Source organism: Paroedura picta, chromosome 3 (assembly GCF_049243985.1).
Source record: "Paroedura picta isolate Pp20150507F chromosome 3, Ppicta_v3.0, whole genome shotgun sequence".
NCBI classification, from domain to species: domain Eukaryota; kingdom Metazoa; phylum Chordata; class Lepidosauria; order Squamata; family Gekkonidae; genus Paroedura; species Paroedura picta.
This window is the reverse complement of record NC_135371.1, coordinates 176,094,272-176,113,506: the sequence shown is the minus strand read 5'-3', so window position 1 is coordinate 176,113,506 and position 19,235 is coordinate 176,094,272. Positions and strand designations below refer to the sequence as shown.

Genomic DNA, 19,235 nt, shown 5'->3' with positions numbered 1-19,235 from the left:
TAAAAGGCAACTAGGGCACAGGAAGGTTCTGCTCCCTCTGTGTGCTTTCTTATTTTAAAATTTGGAAATTAGACATTTTGGAAAGTAGCATGGGATAGCGCAATTTCAGATCTCTGCCCCCTTGCTCCTCACTTGCCTTGAAAGCCCCTTGCTGGGGTCACCATGTCAGATGCGGAGCAAGGTCAGCCTCTGCACAGGAAGGCAATGGCCGACCACCTCTGCTCCTCATTTGCCTTGAAAGGCCCCTGCTGGAGTCGCCATTAGTCAGCGGTGACTTGACGGAACTTTGTGCTCCACACAGATTCACGCACAGGCTTTACCTGTGAGCACCAGAAATGTGTCTGTTGCTGTGGCTTGACCTGTGCTTGTCGTTCTGTGCCTCCTCCCAGGTTCCTCTATGGGAAGCGAGTGAATGGGGTCGCCCTGGTCCTCTTTGGCGTGATTTCAGACGGCAAGAAGCTCAGCATCCCCGAGTCCCTCGACAGAATCCCGGTAGGGAGGTCCAGGCGGAGACGCTGCACGGAGGGGTGAATGCTCACTTCTGGCCTCCCCTGGGCCTGGCTGGGACGGAGTGGCCAACGGCCTTCCTCTCTTCCTTTCCTTTCAGGTTATCGATGGCGAAGGGGAAAGAGAGGCAGTGCTAACAAAACGCCTGCTGCAGAAGCAGTTTTCTGGACCTGGAGACTTCAGGGATCTCGTTGGGCACTTCCTCTACGTCTCTGTGACCGTGATGACAGAATCAGGTGAGAAAAAGACCTTCCCTTCTGACAAAATGGTGGGTGGTTCGTGCATGGGAAGAGAGGCATCAGGTGTCCTACTTCAGTAGGGGAAGTCATCCACAGATGGTTTGCTTGTTCAGGGAGGGCTATTGATACTCAAATTATTTTGAGTGGACATACAGGTGTTTTCCCACCCCAAGCTCTCCGGATTCCGTGCCTCATTGGTAGAAAGACATCAGAAGAGCTCTGATGGATCAGACCAATAGGCCATCTGTTTCCAGATTCCCCTTTCACACAATGGTCAACCAATTTATTTATTCATATTTATTTACTCCCCTCCCCGAAGGCTCAGGGAAGCCAAAAACGGGACCCAATGGATGTGCCTCTCTCCCCACAATGGGTTAAAACAAACTCCCAAATTGTGGGCGTATCAACTTTTTTTTTTTTTTTTTTTTTTTTGCTTTTCCTTTTGCAGGCAATGACATGGTGGTAGCTGAACAGAGTGGCATTAAGATTGTGACCTCTCCCTACGAAATCCACTTCACCAAAACCCCCAAGTACTTCAAACCAGGAATGCCGTATGAACTGATGGTACAATAATATTAACTAATGTTTCTGTTCTTCTGATGGCCCAGTCTTGGTGCTCAGCCTGGCAAAAGGAAGAATGCAGGTCTCAGTCCGTCCTTGTGAGGCATCCCTCAGTTGGCCTTGGGGTCAAATAGGAAAGTGACAATATTAATAGTGGAATGGAGCCAGCTTCAAAGAGCAAAACTGAGGGGAGGCTGGAGGGTTAAACATTATCTCTTTCCCTACGCACAGCTCTGAGGCAAATCGAGGCTCCTCTAGCCTGCAGCTTGCGATGGATGGACTAATAGTGTGATCTGCAGCTCATCTGGTGCAGTTAGACCTGTCTCAAGACTAGAGCCCCCGTCATGAGTAGCAGGGACATTATCTTTTGATATTCCAGGGGAAGTGGAGGAGGGAGCTGGGCCCAGCGGAGGGTTCTGTGTCTCACAGGGTTCTTTGTGCTCTTCTGATTTCTCTCAGGTCTTTGTCACCAACCCCGATGGCTCCCCAGCGCCAAATATCCCTGTGGTATCGGAACCCATCGCAGCTGAGGCAGTGACCCAGAACGATGGAACTGCCAAACTTATCATCAACACGCCAGGAAACACACAGCAGCTGAGAATCACCGTGAGTTGTTTCTCTCCAGTGCACTGAGGTTCATGGTGGCTGTCTATACCGGGGTGGGCGGGGGGGGGATTTTATTAGAACGGCCCATTCATTTCCATTCCCCATGGGACTGTCCTGCCACTTTGGACAAAGGACAATCCGGTTTGGGCCAGACCACCTACTGATCATGGCAGGTCAGAGCTTGATGGAGGCGGGACCATATTTTATACGTCTCCGATTGGTCGCAGTAGCCTCTGACATCATAGATCAGGCTTTGTGAGCCATTCAGCAAAAAGTGCATCCTGAAACTCCAGTTATGAACACTTTTGTCCTAAGGAATATGCAGAACTTGGTCGAAGTCCATTTCCCCAGGATCTGAGCCAATTCCTCCCTCCCCACATCTCAGATGATATCTTTTTTTCAGCAGAACCTGAAGTGGAGTTTGTGTTTTCTTTGGGATGGAATTAAAGATGCCACAGGTGCTTTGGGATTTGGCTAACACCCCTCTCTCTTTTAGGTCAAAACCAAACACTCAAAGGTCCAGGAGGGGGCACAGGCCAGGAGTACCATATTGGCCAATGCCTACCAGACCCAAGGCCAGTCTGGGAACTACCTCCATTTGGCAGTCATAGCGAGGGAACTCAAGGCCGGGGATAACTTGCCCATCAATTTCAATGTGAAGACCAACAGCCCAGCCGTGATGAACCAGATCCGTTATTTCACCTACATTGTAAGTGCAGGGGCCAATTCCCCTTCTCCTTCTTAATGAATACTTACGTTCTCTGACAGGAGCCCTGCGGGGCTGAAATATCCTCACTTCTCTAGGGAAATGGTGCCCTGGCCAAAGCCTCCCCCAAAGGAAGGCTAAAGGCCAAACTACAGAGAACACAGCAACCCCAGAGGCTAGCCTCTTCTGTCTTACCTCACCACTGTCTCTGGTTGTCCGTCAGATCATGACCAAAGGGAAGATTTTCAAGACCGGGAGGCAGATGAAGGACCCGGGGCAAAATCTGGTGACGATGTCTCTGCCCATCACCCCTGATCTCATCCCTTCTTTCCGAATTGTGGCTTACTTTCAAATTGGAAACAGCGAAGTCGTGGCGGATTCTGTCTGGGTGGATGTGAAAGATACCTGCATGGGGACGGTAGGTGGACTTGCCGTAATGGGAGGGGGGAAAGAATGCATAAATCCAAAATCTGGCCCATCCCACCCCTTTCTTTCTGTTCTGATTAGAAAGAGTTAGGACCCAGGAAGCAACAATCAGCTGTAGTAACCTGTGCCAGTTCCTCAAAATATTACACTGGTTTTCTTCTTAGGCATACAAGGACTTTGAGAGGGCATACTCTTTAGGCCATTCCGCACCGGGATCCATGTTGCAAATTGTTTGCGGGACGAAAAATTGCCATTTTAAATAGTGGAATTTGTCGTTATGCATACCTGCCTTTGTAGTGGAATCCAGTTGCGTTTCTATCATTTCCCACAGGGTTCCGGTCTCGGCAAAAATTGCTAGCCAGGAAGCGCTATTGCCGAGCTCATCCCGCCCCTGGCCGTCAAGCAGCCAATGGGCGGCCGTTAGCATGCTCCCAAACAGCCCCTTTCCCTTTAAGGAAGGTTTAAAAAAACACACACACACAAACACCCATTGCAACAAATCTGCGTTGATTCGTTGCAACGGAGAGACCCATCCAGCTAGCAGGTGGTGTTTGAGCTGCCGTTTCATCGTTGCCACGCTCCCCCCTAGTGAAAAAAAAAAATCCCCCCCCCCCTCACAGGCGCGATTTTCGGCCCAAAACAGTGTGGAAAATAAACCGGCAAACGGGCTTCTGTGTTGCTTGTGTTTAGTGACTTTAAACAGAGGGACTGCAGCCGGGGAAGCCTCGCTGGGTAAACGAAGGCTCACCGGTGTGTTGATCTCCGCTCGCTCGGAGAAAATAAACTGGTGATCGCTTCGCCGGAAGATCAGAGGAGAGAGCCAGGGGGAGGGACTTTGCAGAAACCGCAACAATGGTAACGCACAGAACTTTCCCGCTAGTGTTGCAGATTGGTTGCAGGAGTGTAGCGCTTTCCGGACGGTGAATCCACTTTTTGGGATTTCCCTGAAAGCGCTACAACGAAGCGCTTTTTGCGGATCGGTTTCAGGAGTGTTGCAGATTGTCAACGACGTTGTTCATAACGGCAAAACTGTAGTGATTTCAATTAGTAACCATTGTGCTATTTTGGATGAATGCGGAACGGCCCTTTCTCTTCTTCTTCCTTCTTTTTATTCTTTAGCTGGCGATTGGTGGTTGTCCTCTCAGCCCATATGCTGCTATTGGTGCTGCTGGATGTTTTGCCTTGTTTATAATATGTTTCCGCTCTTGGCAATGGGTGGCAGCAGTTTTGGCCATGTGGAGAGTCCATCGCTGGTTTCTGAGGTCTTCCTTAGTCTGCTGCAGCCATGTTTTCTTTGGCACCAGTCGCTGGACCTTCCTTTCAGTTGGTGGCTCTCGTCAGAGGAGTTTGAGGCCGTCTGCTGGGGTTCATCCTGCAGACATGGCCAAACCACTGCAGTCTGCGCTTTTGGGTTTAATTTGCAGCTGGTTGTCACATTTTGTCCAAATTGTCTCGTTTAAATTATGATCACATAGAGAGGCATTTCGAAGGTCTCGAGTTTGTTTATGTCGGGTTTTGGTAAAGTCCATGTTTCTGATCCATATAGGAGGATTGGCAGGATTAGATTGAACCAGGAGCTTGAGAAGGGCCTTTGTTCCTTTGTGAGGGAAATCAACCGGCAGGAGATGCATAAGACACCTTAAAGGCCTTAAAAGTTTGATCGAAGCTCGTGAACCATATTGCTTCCCCACAAAGACTCTAGCCAGGAGCTGTCTGTCTCAGACCTGACCGCACCATCACTTTTGTTCGACAGCTGGCAGTGACAGGTGCGACTGAAGCAGATAACGAAATTCACGCCCCAGGATCGAGAATGAAGATCAAGGTGGAAGGCGACAAGAACGCTCTCGTTGGCCTGGTGGCTGTCGACAAAGGTGTCTACGTCCTCAACAAGAAGTACAAGCTGACCCAGGCAAAGGTGAGGCGGGGCCTTCCCTGTGGTGGGAACACCCGGCGCAGGTTGCGCCCCACCTTGGCATGCACGGAGCCCCCTCTGGTCGGTCCTCTCATTGGTTTCTTGGGCACGGCAGATATGGGACGCCGTGGAGAAGAGTGACATCGGCTGCACAGCGGGCAGCGGCAGTAACCACGTGGGCGTGTTTGCAGATGCCGGGTTGACCCTGGTGACCAGCAACAGCATTTCCACACCCCAGAGATCAGGTATTTTATTTACCTGTTTCTGTACATTATTGAGTGTCCTCCTTTCTCACCTAGGTGTAAACTACACAGAGCTTTTATTCCAATCCCAGGTCGATTCAGTCCCTGCCCTGTACATAGAATGTTATTTCCATTTTGATTTTGGGCAATTTAAATTTTCCTTCTGCAGCGAGGATTGATCCAGAGTGACCCTATTGTGCGATATCTTAGAGTGCTTTTAATGCTCAATATTTCAAGATTCGGATTAGAGAAAGCATGCTCCATGGTAGAGATGCCCTGATTGGCCAAAGGTGGCCATGTGGCAAGCTTGTCTTAAAGAAGAAGCCCCTAATTTCTCTCAATTTCTGTCGGTCTTGGATTATTTCTCCCTCTGTTGAATAATTTCCTGCTCCCCCCCCCCATTTCCCTGCCCCAGATCCAAAGTGCCCGCAGCCCGCCAGACGTCGACGCCGCTCTTTGCAGCTCCTGGACTCTAAGGCCAGCAAAGGTAGGTGGAAGGAGAGGCCGGCAGGCAGAGTCCCCCAAGGGGTCCAGGTGTGATGGGCGGGGGCATGCAAGGCAGGTGAGGCTGGAAGGCTGCTTGCGTTGGGGGGCATGCGGAGAAGGCGATGGGCAGTAGGTTCAGGACGGACCAAAGGACGTGGAATGGTGTGCCAGTAGAGGCATCAATGGCCACAAGGACAGGCATCTTTAAAGGGGGATTAGAGAGATTCGTGAAGCAGAGGCCCATCAGTGACTGCTAGACATGGCAACTAAAGGGAACCTCCACGTTCAGAGGCAGTGCACCTCTGAATCTGAGTGTCATCAGGGGAATCCACACGTTCACCTTTGGGTGTATGCCATCTGGCCCCGGCGATTTGTCATTTTTTAATTTGTCCGTCTGCCTTAGGCCCTCCTCTCCCGTCACTTCAATCCAACTTGAGTCTTTTGACACCCCGTCTGAAATCAATGTTCTTACTTAAGTGGGCAAGCTCCTGTCCTCTACCCCAGGGAACATGTTGGCAAGAATGCCTTCTCTGCCCTTTCCCCGTTCCAGTGAGGCTTGTGTGTGTTTCAGTGGCCCAGTATCAGGACCGGCTGCTGCGGAAGTGCTGTGAGGACGGCATGCAGGACAACCCCATGGGCCACAGCTGCGAGAAGCGGGCGGAATACATCCTGGAGCAGGACGAGTGCAAGGCGGCCTTCCTGGAATGCTGCCAGTACATCAGGAACATCCGCGATGAGAACGCACGAGAGGAGCAGCTGGTCCTGTCGAGAAGCAAGTTTTTCTTTTCTTTTTTTCAGTTTTCTTTTTGAGCTAGAGAAGCAGCCCGGTGCTGGGAGTAGGGCTGTCAGATCCAGGTTGGAGAACTCCTGAAAATTTGAAGTGGAGGCCGGGGAGGACACGGCCCTCAATGGTGTGCAATGCCATCCTCCAAGAAATCCATTTCCCCCAAGGGAGCTGACCTAGCTTAGCGGTAGATTCCAGGAGGTCATTCCAGGAGGTCTCCAGGCCCCACCTTGAGTTTGGCCGCCTTAGATGCAGATAGAAGATTTGGTGGGTAAAACTGGATTCGTTCCTCCGTAGGGTTTTCTATGAATATCAGCTGCCTCCAGATGGAAGATTTGCCTGGTATGCCTTACAGACTTGCCAGGAAGGGAGCACAAATTCTTTTGAAGGTTTTCTCATTTATATCTGCCAAGGCCTGTGGGGGCTTTACAGACAGAGGCGGAGCATCCCAAGGGATAAAGAAGCAGAGGAGAAATTATTAAGTCTGCAGGTTCAGTGATCCCAGACTCCAATTCTTCAGAACAGCTCTTTTTATTTAGCAACTCCAGCAACTGACTACAACTACTGAACAGAGAAAAACAGGCAAACCCATGCACTTTTATACCCTTTAGGCAGCCAGCTGCTGCCTCTGATTGGCTCTAAGCAGAGCAATCCGATTGGCCCTAAGCAGAGCAATCCGATTGGCCCTAGCGGAGCAATCTGAGCAATCCGATTGGCCTTTAAGCAGAGCAATCTGATTGGTCCCTAAGTGGAACAATCTGATTGACCCTAAGCAGAGCAATCGGATTGGCTCTAAGCAGAGCGATCAGGTTCCCTTGATTGGTTAGTTCCTTGGCTGGCAGAAGCCCTCATTTGCATCAGTGTCCAAATGCCCACAAATGGTCCCATACAGGCACTTGCAACGAGAAATTTATCCATCTAGTCACATCCAACATTACCAGCCATTGATGATGAGCTCGCCTCTCCAGCCCTGTTCCACACCCCTGGCAGAAAGGAGAACTTGGAAACTGCCACCTACAGAAGCTAAGAGGCTTCCGTCTTCAGTCAACCAAGCCTCTCTCTTCAAGGACCACTGAAGGGACCTAGGGATTTCTGGGGCCACTGAAGGCAGTTAGAGCAGTCCCTCAGTGGAACAGGCTTCCTCAGGAGGTGGTGGGTTCTCCTTCTTTGGAAGTTTTTATTCAGAGGCTAGAGAGTCAGGTGAATCAGAAATGCTGGTTTTATGAGCTGGGGCAGACGGTGAGTGGGTGGGCATGCCGTTGTGAGTTCCTGCAGTGAGAAGTGGCATTGCATATGTCTCCTGGAAGGGGAGAGGCTGAGAGGCAGCTGGAAATGAGCCTGCCCTGCTTCGGAGCTTAGTCTTCTTATGCAATAGAAATCCTGAGACGGCGGACTGGACGACAGGAATTTTTGAAAGCTCTCCCATGTAAAAACTCTGTGAGTGAAAAGCAGGAGTGAAAGGAGACTGCAGCCCAGCAGATCACGCCTTGATATGCTTTTGAACCTGTGGGGGAAGTTTAAAGTAGGGGGGCACTGGAAAATACAATGGTATAAACGCTGCACGTGGCAAATTGGCTGTTTACGTATTGAATTCCTTTCTCCTCAGTGGGGCCCCAAAAGCAGCTTACTACATTGTTCACTCAATTTTATCCTCACAATCACCCTGGGAGGTAGGCTAGGGATGAGAGAGTTCAACCGGCCCAGGGCCACCCAGCAAACTTCCTAGGCAGAGTGGGGGATTCAAACCCAGTCCAGCCCTCTAACCACTGCATCACACTGGCTAGAACAGGAGGGAGAAGTTGCTATGGGGCTGAAAGTGGGGCTGATACCTGTGCTCCACCTGGGCAAAGCTGCCAACAGCACTAGAACCCAGGCCAGAATATAGATGGCTATGAAATTCTCTTCTGCAGTAGTCCTGGCATTCATCAGCCCCACGGTGTGTCGTAGGTTGTTCCTACGTTGTGCTTTCAACCCGATGATCCAAGAACACAGCAGAGAGCATGTCTGCCCTTAGCTACCAGAGAGTCCAGTTCAGGCTTTCTCAACCAGGGTTCCATGAAACCCTGGGATTTCTTGACCTCCCTGGAAGGGATTCTCAACTGGATGGGAGATAATTAATTTTAACATGTATTTTTAAATTTGTTGAACATTTATTGGGCGATATGACTATATTTGGTGATGTTGACCTGCCTCTCTCCCCAAAAGGCTAATGATGGGCCTGGAAGGGGAAAGAAAGGCCCCATTTGGGCCATTCACACAGCTCTGCTTCCCTACCCTCTTCAGCTTGATGGCGCCACTTCTGGGGTTTCTCGAAGCCTAAAGGATGTTTTAAGGGTTTCTCAAAGGTGAAAAAGTGGAGAAAGGCTGATCTAGAGAATCCTTTTGGTCTGAGGTAACCTCAGTTCCCCAGCATTTACCCTCCATCTCAACTGAGGGATAAATTTGCCTGTGGCATCAATGCCCTGCCAGAAAGCAGTGTCAAAGACTGGGCCTGAGGTTCTGTGCCTTCACTGTGTACTGGGGGAATGGAGGACACATCACCTGCAAATGCATGAGATTTCAGTGCGGGCGACTCCATGGTGTTAAAAGTACAAGAAGCCATCAGATTCCTTTCCTGTCAGATCTCTAGACTCACTAGCCATGTGTGGATAGTCCAAAATACATCAACATTTTAGCCCATCCTTCCCCCGCTTTGAGAAAACAGCACTGTGAATATGCCTTCCTTCCCCCCCCCCCTTCCTTGGCTAAGCTGCTGTCTTTTGATTTCCCAGGTGACGTGGATGAAGGTTTCTTAGCCGATGATGAGATTGTCTCCAGAACCGAGTTTCCCGAGAGTTGGTTGTGGACCTTGGAACACCTGACTGGGAGCCCGAATGACCAGGGGTACCTGCCTGCCTTTAATCTTCTGCGGGGCGGCGTCATTGGAATTGGTCCCACCGTCATTCCCTCTCCAGATAGAATCCTGGGGTGGGGGCAGGCTGGGGACTTTGCAAAGACATTTCAGCACTCTGCCTCCTACTCCATTTCCCAGAATTCTTTGGGGAAAGCTATAACAGATTACGTGATATAAAAATCAATACAAACCTGCAGTGACAGATTCAGCCTCCCCTTTGACAAAGAGCCAGACAAGATGCTCATTCTTACCTATAAAGCCATTCAGGAGTCAGGACTCACCTATTCTTCCCCATATAAGATACTGCTTGGTATGCTCTCTTCCCTCCCTTCCTTTAAACTGGCTGATTCACAATTTGGCCACTGCTGATTCGTCCCGTTTAAATTGCAGGGATGAGTGATTCAGCTCAGGTAGGTCTGAAAAGTACCTGAATTAGCAGCTTTTCCAATAATTTTCGGCTTCTCTCAACTGAATCACACACCCTAACCACACATTCTGATTATTGCTCGTCTTGAAGAACTGCCGATAAGTGAGACATAAGCCTATGAAAAAGGAAAGTAGGCAGCAACATGAAGAAAACTTAAATTTATGCCATATTGTGTGTTTCAAGGCAAACTTGGTAGTACTGAAGGATTGTCATAAGTCCTGGGATGGAAGCGAGCGTTCTCAGTCCAAGGAGCCCATCCCAGTGGAACAGAAAGATTGATTCTTGGCTGACTTGCATGTGTCACAGGGAGGCAAAGCCCTCCTGCATGGGAAGGAGGGAATCAGGGCTGCGTGCAAAGCGAATAGCTCCTGCCCCTCTTTTTGCTACTCCGGTGGCTTGCTTTTGGTAGGGGAACCTTAGTTCCTCTCCAGAGCTGACCAAGTAAGTGACCACCTCCAGAAAGACGGTCTCTGGAACAAGTGGAGTCAAGCTGGAACATTATATCAAAGGCACCGCTACCCCTGGAGCAAGGGTAGTCAAACTGCGGCCCTCCAGATGTCGGGCTTATGGGCATTGTAGTCCACGGACATCTGGAGGGCTGCAGTTTGACTACCCCTGCCCTGGAGAAAAGGCCCTGGTGCTTTTTTCCTCTGGGATGTGGCCTCGGACACTATTGCGGTGTGTATTTCACATTGGCAGGCGGCATTAGAAGGGAAATGCGGAAATTAGGGAAGCTCACAGCGCAGTGCCCCCAGAGTCAGGCTCAATCGTCATCGATGTCCTGGGAAGGGCGGGGGGGGGGAATTGTTCACGGAATTGTTCACCTCGTGTCTCATTCCAGCTCGAGACTGCCCTGCTTGGAAGGGCATGATGGGGCCCCTTTGGATGGGCATGATGGGGCACCTTCTCTTTGCATCTAGGATCTCTTCCAAGGTAGTGCAACTTTTCCTGAAAGATTCCATCACGACCTGGGAAGTGCTGGCAGTGAGCCTTTCGGATACTAAAGGTAAGGATTCCTGCATGCCAGGCATCGGAAGGGCCTGGCTGAGCATACCATGGTGAGTTTGAGGCAGGGGTCCCCAATGGGGGTGCCCAGGGCTGGGCTCCATGGCATCTGTCAAGGCCTTTCCTGGGGCCCATCAAGAGTTTTTGAAAAAGTGCAAGGTGGAGCTATTATTATTATTATTATTATTATTATTATTATTATTATTATTATTATTATTATTATTATTATTATTATTATTATTATTATTATTATTATTATTATTATTTAGGCTTATTTCCTGCTGCTTTCCAGAGACTGCTACATTGAAAACGGCACAAATCTAGAGTCCGTTTTGGTTGTTTGATGACTATTAAAAGAAGGGATAAGCATTTCTGTCTTTGTTCATTGTTAAATTGTTTAGCTGTTAGTTACAGCCTAGGGTCGGTTCTTTCTTCTGCTGTTCTATTCATTTCGAACCATCCTCTTCTCGTGGTGTAGCCCAGGCGAAGCGGCACGAGGGGTAGCTGAGGTGTAACCCTCGTCTTTCTCATCCCAGGGGTCTGTGTGGCCGACCCTTATGAGATCGTAGTGAGGAAGAACTTCTTCATCGACCTGCGGGTGCCTTACTCGGTGGTGAGAAACGAGCAGGTGGAGATCCGGGCTATCCTCTACAACTATCAGGATGATGACATCACGGTGAGCGAAGGGATTTTGATGGAAGGCCTCGGAGGGGTCCTCGTACATTATTTTGCATTAAAACAACAACGCTGCAGAGGGATCCGTAACTTCTCGAATCAAGGACAGTCTTCAGTAAAGCCATCTTCATTTGCTTCCTAAAGATCAAGAGCCAGGGGGCCAAATGCACATCCCTGGCATGGTTGTTCCATAATTGTGGGGCTGCCACTGAAAAGGCCCCCTAGTGTATGTCCATCAGATGAATTTCCCTGATGGGTGGGACAGCCAAAAGGACCTCTCTTTGGGCTATTATGCATGTAAAAGTTTTTACCAAGGTCAGCACGCTGACCCTTTTAAATTGTCATTTTTTTTTAAATGGTTGTGTTTTTCTGCAAGGATTATGCATATGAAAGACGGACTTACGACAGCAAATGGGGGGGGGGCAGTTCTTCCATTGGCAGGCCAGTCAGCTACAATGTCACATGACAACCACTCTGGCACATGCTACTGGCAGGGCCTTATGGGAATTGTAGTTCATGGACTTGGACACCTCAGCAAAAAATTTCCGTGGGGGCACACAGACTTTCCCCCTCAGAGGTACACTGTTCCTCATAGAGAATGGACTGAGATGCTTGCAAATGCCTCTGAGGGAATGAATAAATTAATTTCTGCAGGTGTAATGTTGTCATTGCAGGGATGGGAGGGTCTGCACCAAACAAGGGGTGCCTCAAGCTCCCATTGGGGGATGAGGGACTAGTGGCTGTCCTTTCCCCCATGGGTGTACAGGGGCACAGAGGATGAGATCAAAAACATGCTAGCATGTATGCATGCAAAAACAGGCGTTTTCATTACCATGGTATGCATGCAACTGAATTTGGAGCAAAGACAATATTTGGAGCATTTGTTTCTTAGCCACTGTGATGATAGTTGTGCGATAGTTCATGCTCTAATATAAATGCTATGCATTATTTTGATTTGTGTATCAGTTGCAGTGGGGGGGGGGTTTCAAGTCTGCTGATGCCATGGGAATAGATCTGAGGGTGCATTTTCTGCCGGCAACCCCCCTTCATGCCCTCATCAGGAGGCAGTCACTTACCTGGCAGGGGATAAAATGATGGCAAACTGGGCGAGGGGGGATACTAGTGGCATCCCAACGTGCTGATATCACTCCCCATGCCCCTGGAAGACAATTTTGTCCCTTGTTCAGAGCATAGGTTTCCAAGACATTGGCTCACCGCTTCCCCCTCTTTCTCAACAGGTGCGGGTAGAGCTGATGCACAACCCAGCTTTCTGCAGCGCTTCCACTGCCAAGCGAAGATACAGTCAGATTTTCTCCATTAAAGCCCTGTCCTCCAAGGCGGTGCCGTTCGTGATTGTCCCTCTCCAGAGGGGACTCCATGACATCGAGGTCAAAGCTGCTGTCTTTGGCCAGTATGTGTCGGACGGTGTCAAGAAGAAGCTGAAAGTCGTGGTACGTATGAAGCTCCGGGCTTCTGATGCCTCGTGAAGAAAGTATGGTGAAAATCAGAATCACACAGAGCTGGAAGAGGCCAACAAGCCAGTCCAGTTCCGCAGCTTCTTGGGGACTTAAAGATCACCCACTCCTGATAGGTGCTGGCTCCAAGAGGGCAGGGCGGCGATGAGGGCCTGCACTAGCATATTGGTCACCTGGATCCATTAGCACACTCCCCCCCCCCTTAGGATCACACTGAAAACCAATCAAATGCAGTCCTAACTAAAACCATCTTCATTGGCCTCTGAAGATCAAAAGTGAGGAGGCCAGGCACACTTCCCTGGTGAGATTGTTCCATATTTGTGGGGCTACCACTGAAAAGGCCCTGTCTGAGCTTCTTTGATCGGTGGACCAGTCTGGAATATAGCAGCTTGGTATACTGTCTCACTTGGGCTCCATCCTCTCATACTTGTTTAACAACTGCCCATTGGGCCCCAATTTGTGCAGAAATCTCTCAGGCAGATTTGTGCTACTCTGGACCTTCAGAGCTACTGGTGTGACACTGGAGATCTCACCTCAAGAGCTGTCACTGGCCCAGCTCTCAACCTGAGCAAGGCTAGGGATGGAGGAAAGTCAATCTCTCTCTTGAATATCTTTGATAGTCACCATCACTTGGTCACCCCCCACCATCACTTAGGCTTGGAAAATGTTGGGGGGGGGGCAGAGCATGGAGAAAGTCAGGTGAGGGAAGGGCAGAGTATCTAATCAGGTCTAACGCCATTGGGTCTATCTTCCAAAGCAGCTATTTTCTCTGGGGGGAGAAGGCTGGAGATCCTGCGTTGAGCAGGGGGTTGGGCTAGATGGCCTGTATGGCCCCTTCCAACTCTATGATTCTATGAGATCAGGGCTAATTCTGGGAGATCTCCAGGCCTCACCTGAAGGTTTGCAGTTCTACCATCGGCTTGCTAGGCCCTCAGTTCGCAACACCAAGGTTTGACTTTCAAAACACCTGGTCCTGGCTGTCCAGAGCCACTGGGGGGACTGGGGAGCCTCTTGTGGGTGTGAGCACCAGTTCCTCACTGGGAAGGCCTGATGAAATTCGCCCCATGTTGAATTTAAGCACTGACTGAACCCCCCAACCCTTTCGACCCTGCGGGCAGAGCAGGCTGGGCACAACCACAAAATGGCTGCCACAGGAGGTGGAACCAGCTACAAAATGGTTGCCCCCAACTTGCCTTTGGTCTTACAGTGAGGATATTTGTGGGGGTGGTAGCTGCTACTAAAACAGCCAGTTAGAAATCTCCAGTCTTCAGAGGCTCATCAGAAGACTTGCTGGGCAAATCCCCACCCATTTTCCCAAAGCACGAGGTGGGCAGCAGGAAAGTTGCGGGGGGGGGGGGGGCATGTCGGCCATGGGCAACAACTTGGGGCTCCTGGTGTCACACAAGAAAAGAGCTCTGGTGTTCTTGGCTTGTATTTCCCGTCTGCTCTTTTGAGTCTCTGCTGCTGTGTCAAGTCTTAGCAAGATCCTGCTGACAGATGGTTCCTATTCTTCCTTCCCTACCAGCCTGAAGGAATGCTGCAAAAGCTTACGACGGTCATTGAGATAGATCCCACTGAGAAAGGAGTCGGTGAGTAACAACTTCCCCCTTCTTTAGCACTCCTGGTGGAAGGGTGTCCCATGAAGATCTGTGTTTTCACTGCCTTGACTTTGGATATGCGTTTCTTTGGGAAATTTGCTGACGGGGCCTCCTTCATCCCAGAAGGGTTAGCAGAAAGACATGAAGGCAGAAGGCTACTGAAGTCTCTATGGCATCCCAAAGACAAACTTTAGTCCTGCAGAGCTGGGGTCTTTGGAACTTCCTTTGGCTGCCCCTGGACCTTTCTGCTCTCCTTCCAGTGTTTTTGGGCAAAGATGCCAATTAACATTCTGGAAACTGTGAATCACTCAAGCTCATGGTCAAGGTCAGGTTTTAGTTTGTGACTGGGAGTGGGGCAGAACCTAGAATTCTATCTCCTTAGTTCAAAAATTGGAGGGCGAGGGTCAGGCTAAACGGCCAAAATACATGTGAATCAAGCCGGGTCACAGGTACCTAGCCTGTTCATGTGGGGGATTAAGCTATGAAAACCTCTTTAGAGAGAGAGTGATTAAAGTGTGGAATTCACTGGGCATTTCTGCACATTGGCCAAAATAGCGAAACACCCGCTGAGTGGCAAAGCGTGATCATTTATCGCGCCTCACCAACCCACCACACCTTACAGCCTTCTTGCCTTTCCGTACTGTCTACTGCCAGGGTTGTAGTGACAGCCACAGGAATAAACAAAAGGGGTTAGACCGATTCATGGAAGAGAGGCCTATCAGTGGCTTCTCGGCATGGTGACAAAGGTAAGACAAAGGCACTAAAGCTCAAATCTCAGCGTCAGGAGTTGTTACCTCCATGCCCGGTGGTTGGCCTTCCAGAGGAACTGGTTAGCCACTGTGTTGAGACGGGTTGCCAGACAAGACGGGCCACTGGTCTGATCAGAGGGCTCTTCCAATGTTCATCACCCTGTAAGGCTCCAGGCTTCCCGGCCATGTCATTTTTGCCAGGAGAAATGGCTGCAAAGTTTGTTCCTTCTGTGTGCTTCATGTGCCCAATCCCGGGATGCACCAGGAAAGTCTGAAGCTCCCCCTTTCCCTGTCTAACTCCTAACCAGGGCCGACCCTGATCAGCTGTTGGGATCTGATGAGAGCAGCCTAGCCTGGGCCGTCCAGATCAGGGCAAGAGAGGAACGGGGTGGGGGGTGGGGGTCTACCATTCCCCGCCTCCCTGTAGCATCCCTGGGCTCCCATCCAAACACAAACTGCTTAGTTCCCAAGATCTGGTCAGAGCAGGCCAGCCGGGGCCTGAGCAGAGGGGGTTTTCCGTTGCCTGCCAGTGTGTGACCGCCCAGGTCTTTCTGGATGGTCTCCTTCCAAGCCCCAGTTGGGCCAGCCCTCCGTAGCTTCCAAGGTGGGAGGAGCCTGGGCCATCCTGGGCCATCTCGGCATGGCGACAAAGGTAAGACTTTCGGGGGCATTAAAGCTCAGGCAACACCACAGGCCTGGTGGGCCCTGCTAGATTAAGTGTGCAGGCCTGTCTCATGCTGCAGCCCTCCTCCTAAGGCAGGCGTGGCCAGACTGTGGCTCTCCAGACTCCCATGAACCCCTGCTAGCAACATGGAGGCCGTTGGGCTCCCCCTGCTCTAAGGCAACCTTTCTTGTAATGGCCTCTCCTTTTCCGTTCATCCATGCACGGACTCCTCACGGGATCTGGGGAAACGCCGGCTAACGGAAGGCACATCTGTAAGAACCGGTGGGTAGCTGTGGTTCGGTCCCTTATGACGCTCCTTCCCCCCTGCTTTTTTCTTCCAGGTGGGGTCCAGGAACAGAAGGTCATCGCCAAATCCATTGACGACAAAGTTCCCGACTCTGAAACCGTGACCCAACTTACCGTCCAAGGCAAGAACCAGCTGCTTTAAAATGCAGGTCCATAAGGCCGCAGGGGAGGAAAGCCAAGCCACAGTGAGGAGGATACCATGCACTGCAGGGCTCCTGGCACTCCTGCCCGGGGTTGCCAAACTCCAGGGGGCACCTGGAGATCCCCCACAATTACAGCTGAGAAGCAAAGGGCACTTTAAGGGATCTTGGTGTTTGGAGCCAGGTGGGCTTTAATCCCACATGCCTAGCCTTGCCACGCTCCAGAAGGTGATCAATTCCCATAGAGAAAATGGCTACTCTGGAGGCATTATACTTCATTATACTTCCCACTCCCACCCCCAGCCTTCCGGGGTTTTCCCAGCTCAAAGCTGGCAATCCTGCCTCGGGCAACCCTACACCGAGGGCTGAGTGTTTAACTCAGGCTTAGAGAATGGCCAATAGAATTAAAATCCCAGTTGAACTGATCCATGATACATTTGGGCTGTGGCGGGCAGATCACTGGCACCTCAAAACTGACCCCAAAAGGTAATCATAACTGTTCCTGATGGCCCAAAGAAGGTGCTGGTGGGGAAACAGATTCCCCTGGGGGAGCGGGGCAGTCCAGCAAAGAACTGTGTCTGCTCAGCATCCGGGCAGCGTGCCGTCTCGACCCACCAGTCCCCCCGTCTTTCTGCCCACATGCCCACTTTCTGGGGTTTTCTCTTTTTTTTGCCAGGGAACCCCGTGGCCCAGATTGTCGAAGACTCCATCGATGGGGCCAACCTGAAGCACCTCATTGTCACCCCTGCTGGCTGCGGGGAGCAGAACATGATCACCATGACTCCGTCGGTTATCGCCACCCTCTACCTTGACGCCACTGGGCAGTGGGAGAAGATTGGGGTGGAGCGCCGATCTGTCGCGGTCAGCCAGATCATGAAAGGTGAGGACCGCCAGGAGGCTCCTCAGACTGGGCCAGAAACCCTCGACCTTTTATCATCATCATCATCATCATCATTCTTGTTTTATTGATTAACTGACCTTCCTCATAAGGCTCAGGATGGTTTACAATAGAATAAAACACATAAGATTCATATGAAAGTATAAATTTAAATACATATATTGTATCATAGCATTAAAACTAAATAACTGTTGGCTCTCCTGTCGCGGGAGAGAGGCTGAGGGGGGCTTACAAAGATGCTTTGCTGCTGCTTCGCGGAAGGGCTCTGACAGGGAGGCCAATAGATCTGGTGGTTTGAGCTCAGCCATTGGCCTCACAGAACAGCTCTGTCTTACAACCCCTGGGGAATTGCCTGAGATCCCTCAGGGCTCTGATCTCAGATGCAGAACATCCCACCAGGCCAGAGCCGGGGCCAAAAGGGCCTTGGCCCTGTTTGAGGGCAATTTGCTCTCTTTGGGGCCAGATTCTGCTGGCTCTATCTTAATGATCTCTGAGAGAGAGGAATAAAACTTCAATCTGGAGCCAGTGCAGCCGAGTGAGGACAGGTCATACATGAGTCCTCCCACAGGCCCTGGTGAGGATCCGTGCAGCTGAAGTTTCCGGTCTTCCGTGCAGCCGCATTCTGGACCTGTTGACGTTGAAGGTCTCAGAGGCAGCGCTGTATAGAGCAAGTTACTACCATCTCACAAGCATTTATGAGCATCTTATAAGATGTTCTTGAAACCTCATCATGAGTCTTCTGCCAGACTTGCTCTAGCCGCTTCAGTTCCTATTTCCATTTGCAAAACCCCAGGGAATTAGAAGCGGTGAGCGGATTCCCACATCTTCCTTTGCAATTCTCACACGGGCTGATGGCCTCCACCACAAGACGGCTGCTGTGGGAGGTGGTGCTAGCCAAAAACTGGCCATCGTGGGAGGTGGAGCCCCACTCCAAAACAGGGGAAGGCCAAATGTAGGGGAGAAGGGTAGTTTTTTAAAGAATGAGGATTGCGAGGGAGAAAATTAAACCACTCTCTGGTGGCCGGTGCTGCTGAAACAATATTATTTGAATCTGCACAGCCAATCAGCAGTCCTGCTGGGCATGAGCCTAACCTGGCCTCATCTACTGGTGGGGGCCAGGATGGTCCCCATAGGACTGTGTTGGGTACCCCTGGGGTCACAGCAGGGGGAGAGACCTGGATTCCACCTGGGGGAGACGAATGCTTTGGAAGAAACTTGGCCACAATCTCACAGCTGTCTACTGCCTCCCCCTCTTCCAGGTTATGCACAGCAACTGGCATACAAGAAAGCAGACCACTCCTATGCTGCATTTACCAACCGCCCATCCAGCACTTGGTAAGTGTGGCCGCGCCCAGTCCAGTAGGGAATGCGCTTCCCGATTTCCCAGTTCAGATGCGGCCGCAGAACAGCCAGGCCACGGGGAAGCCTCCGCAAATCCTGCCCTCGCCACCTCTCGCACGGCCGTGTCATCGGCGCCTTCCGGGTTGGCAGTAAAGGACACTTTGCCACTACACCTAAATCAGCCAGTGGGCAGTTTGCTCTTCTCCTGCAGGCCAGGTAGGGTCGCCCCCTTCCCCTTTAAGGCAGGGCAGGGCAGCTTCTCACCACTCCTGCATTTTGTGGGTGGAAGAAGAAGGGTTGCCTAAAGGCACCCTGGGAGCTCATATGTGAGAGCAGCAAGATCTGGACTAGGGGCCACTCCCCCCCCATCCCCACACACAGACACTTTTACCCAGGCAAGTACCTGGCTATTTGGGTGCCTGGGGCAAGGGTGATGCAGGGGGGCATGGCTTGGTGATGTGGGGACCCGAACCCCATAGCTGTCCCCAAAAGTCTGTCTGTGCCCTGGGGCACCCCATCATCTGTCATCCTACCCCCTTCCCCATGGGTAGTGACAGAGGGTCCAGCCACCTTGGGCTGCAAGTCCCCCAGTCCT

General features: G+C 50.9%; 1 protein-coding gene across 1 annotated transcript in view; it reads left to right on the top strand.

The window, feature by feature from the left end:
- C3 (complement C3) overlaps window positions 1–19,235 on the top strand; it is a 58,350-nt gene that overhangs the window by 18,029 nt on the left and 21,086 nt on the right. Inside the window, exons 8-25 of the mRNA XM_077329852.1 lie at window positions 390–492; window positions 608–743; window positions 1,195–1,310; window positions 1,767–1,913; window positions 2,410–2,622; window positions 2,843–3,037; window positions 4,799–4,960; window positions 5,073–5,202; window positions 5,615–5,686; window positions 6,257–6,457; window positions 9,241–9,352; window positions 10,710–10,795; window positions 11,331–11,470; window positions 12,708–12,920; window positions 14,470–14,533; window positions 16,297–16,383; window positions 17,078–17,281; window positions 18,559–18,634. Coding sequence (XP_077185967.1) covers window positions 390–492; window positions 608–743; window positions 1,195–1,310; window positions 1,767–1,913; window positions 2,410–2,622; window positions 2,843–3,037; window positions 4,799–4,960; window positions 5,073–5,202; window positions 5,615–5,686; window positions 6,257–6,457; window positions 9,241–9,352; window positions 10,710–10,795; window positions 11,331–11,470; window positions 12,708–12,920; window positions 14,470–14,533; window positions 16,297–16,383; window positions 17,078–17,281; window positions 18,559–18,634 — 2,457 coding nt within the window. The remainder of the gene's footprint in view (window positions 1–389; window positions 493–607; window positions 744–1,194; window positions 1,311–1,766; window positions 1,914–2,409; window positions 2,623–2,842; window positions 3,038–4,798; window positions 4,961–5,072; window positions 5,203–5,614; window positions 5,687–6,256; window positions 6,458–9,240; window positions 9,353–10,709; window positions 10,796–11,330; window positions 11,471–12,707; window positions 12,921–14,469; window positions 14,534–16,296; window positions 16,384–17,077; window positions 17,282–18,558; window positions 18,635–19,235) is intronic.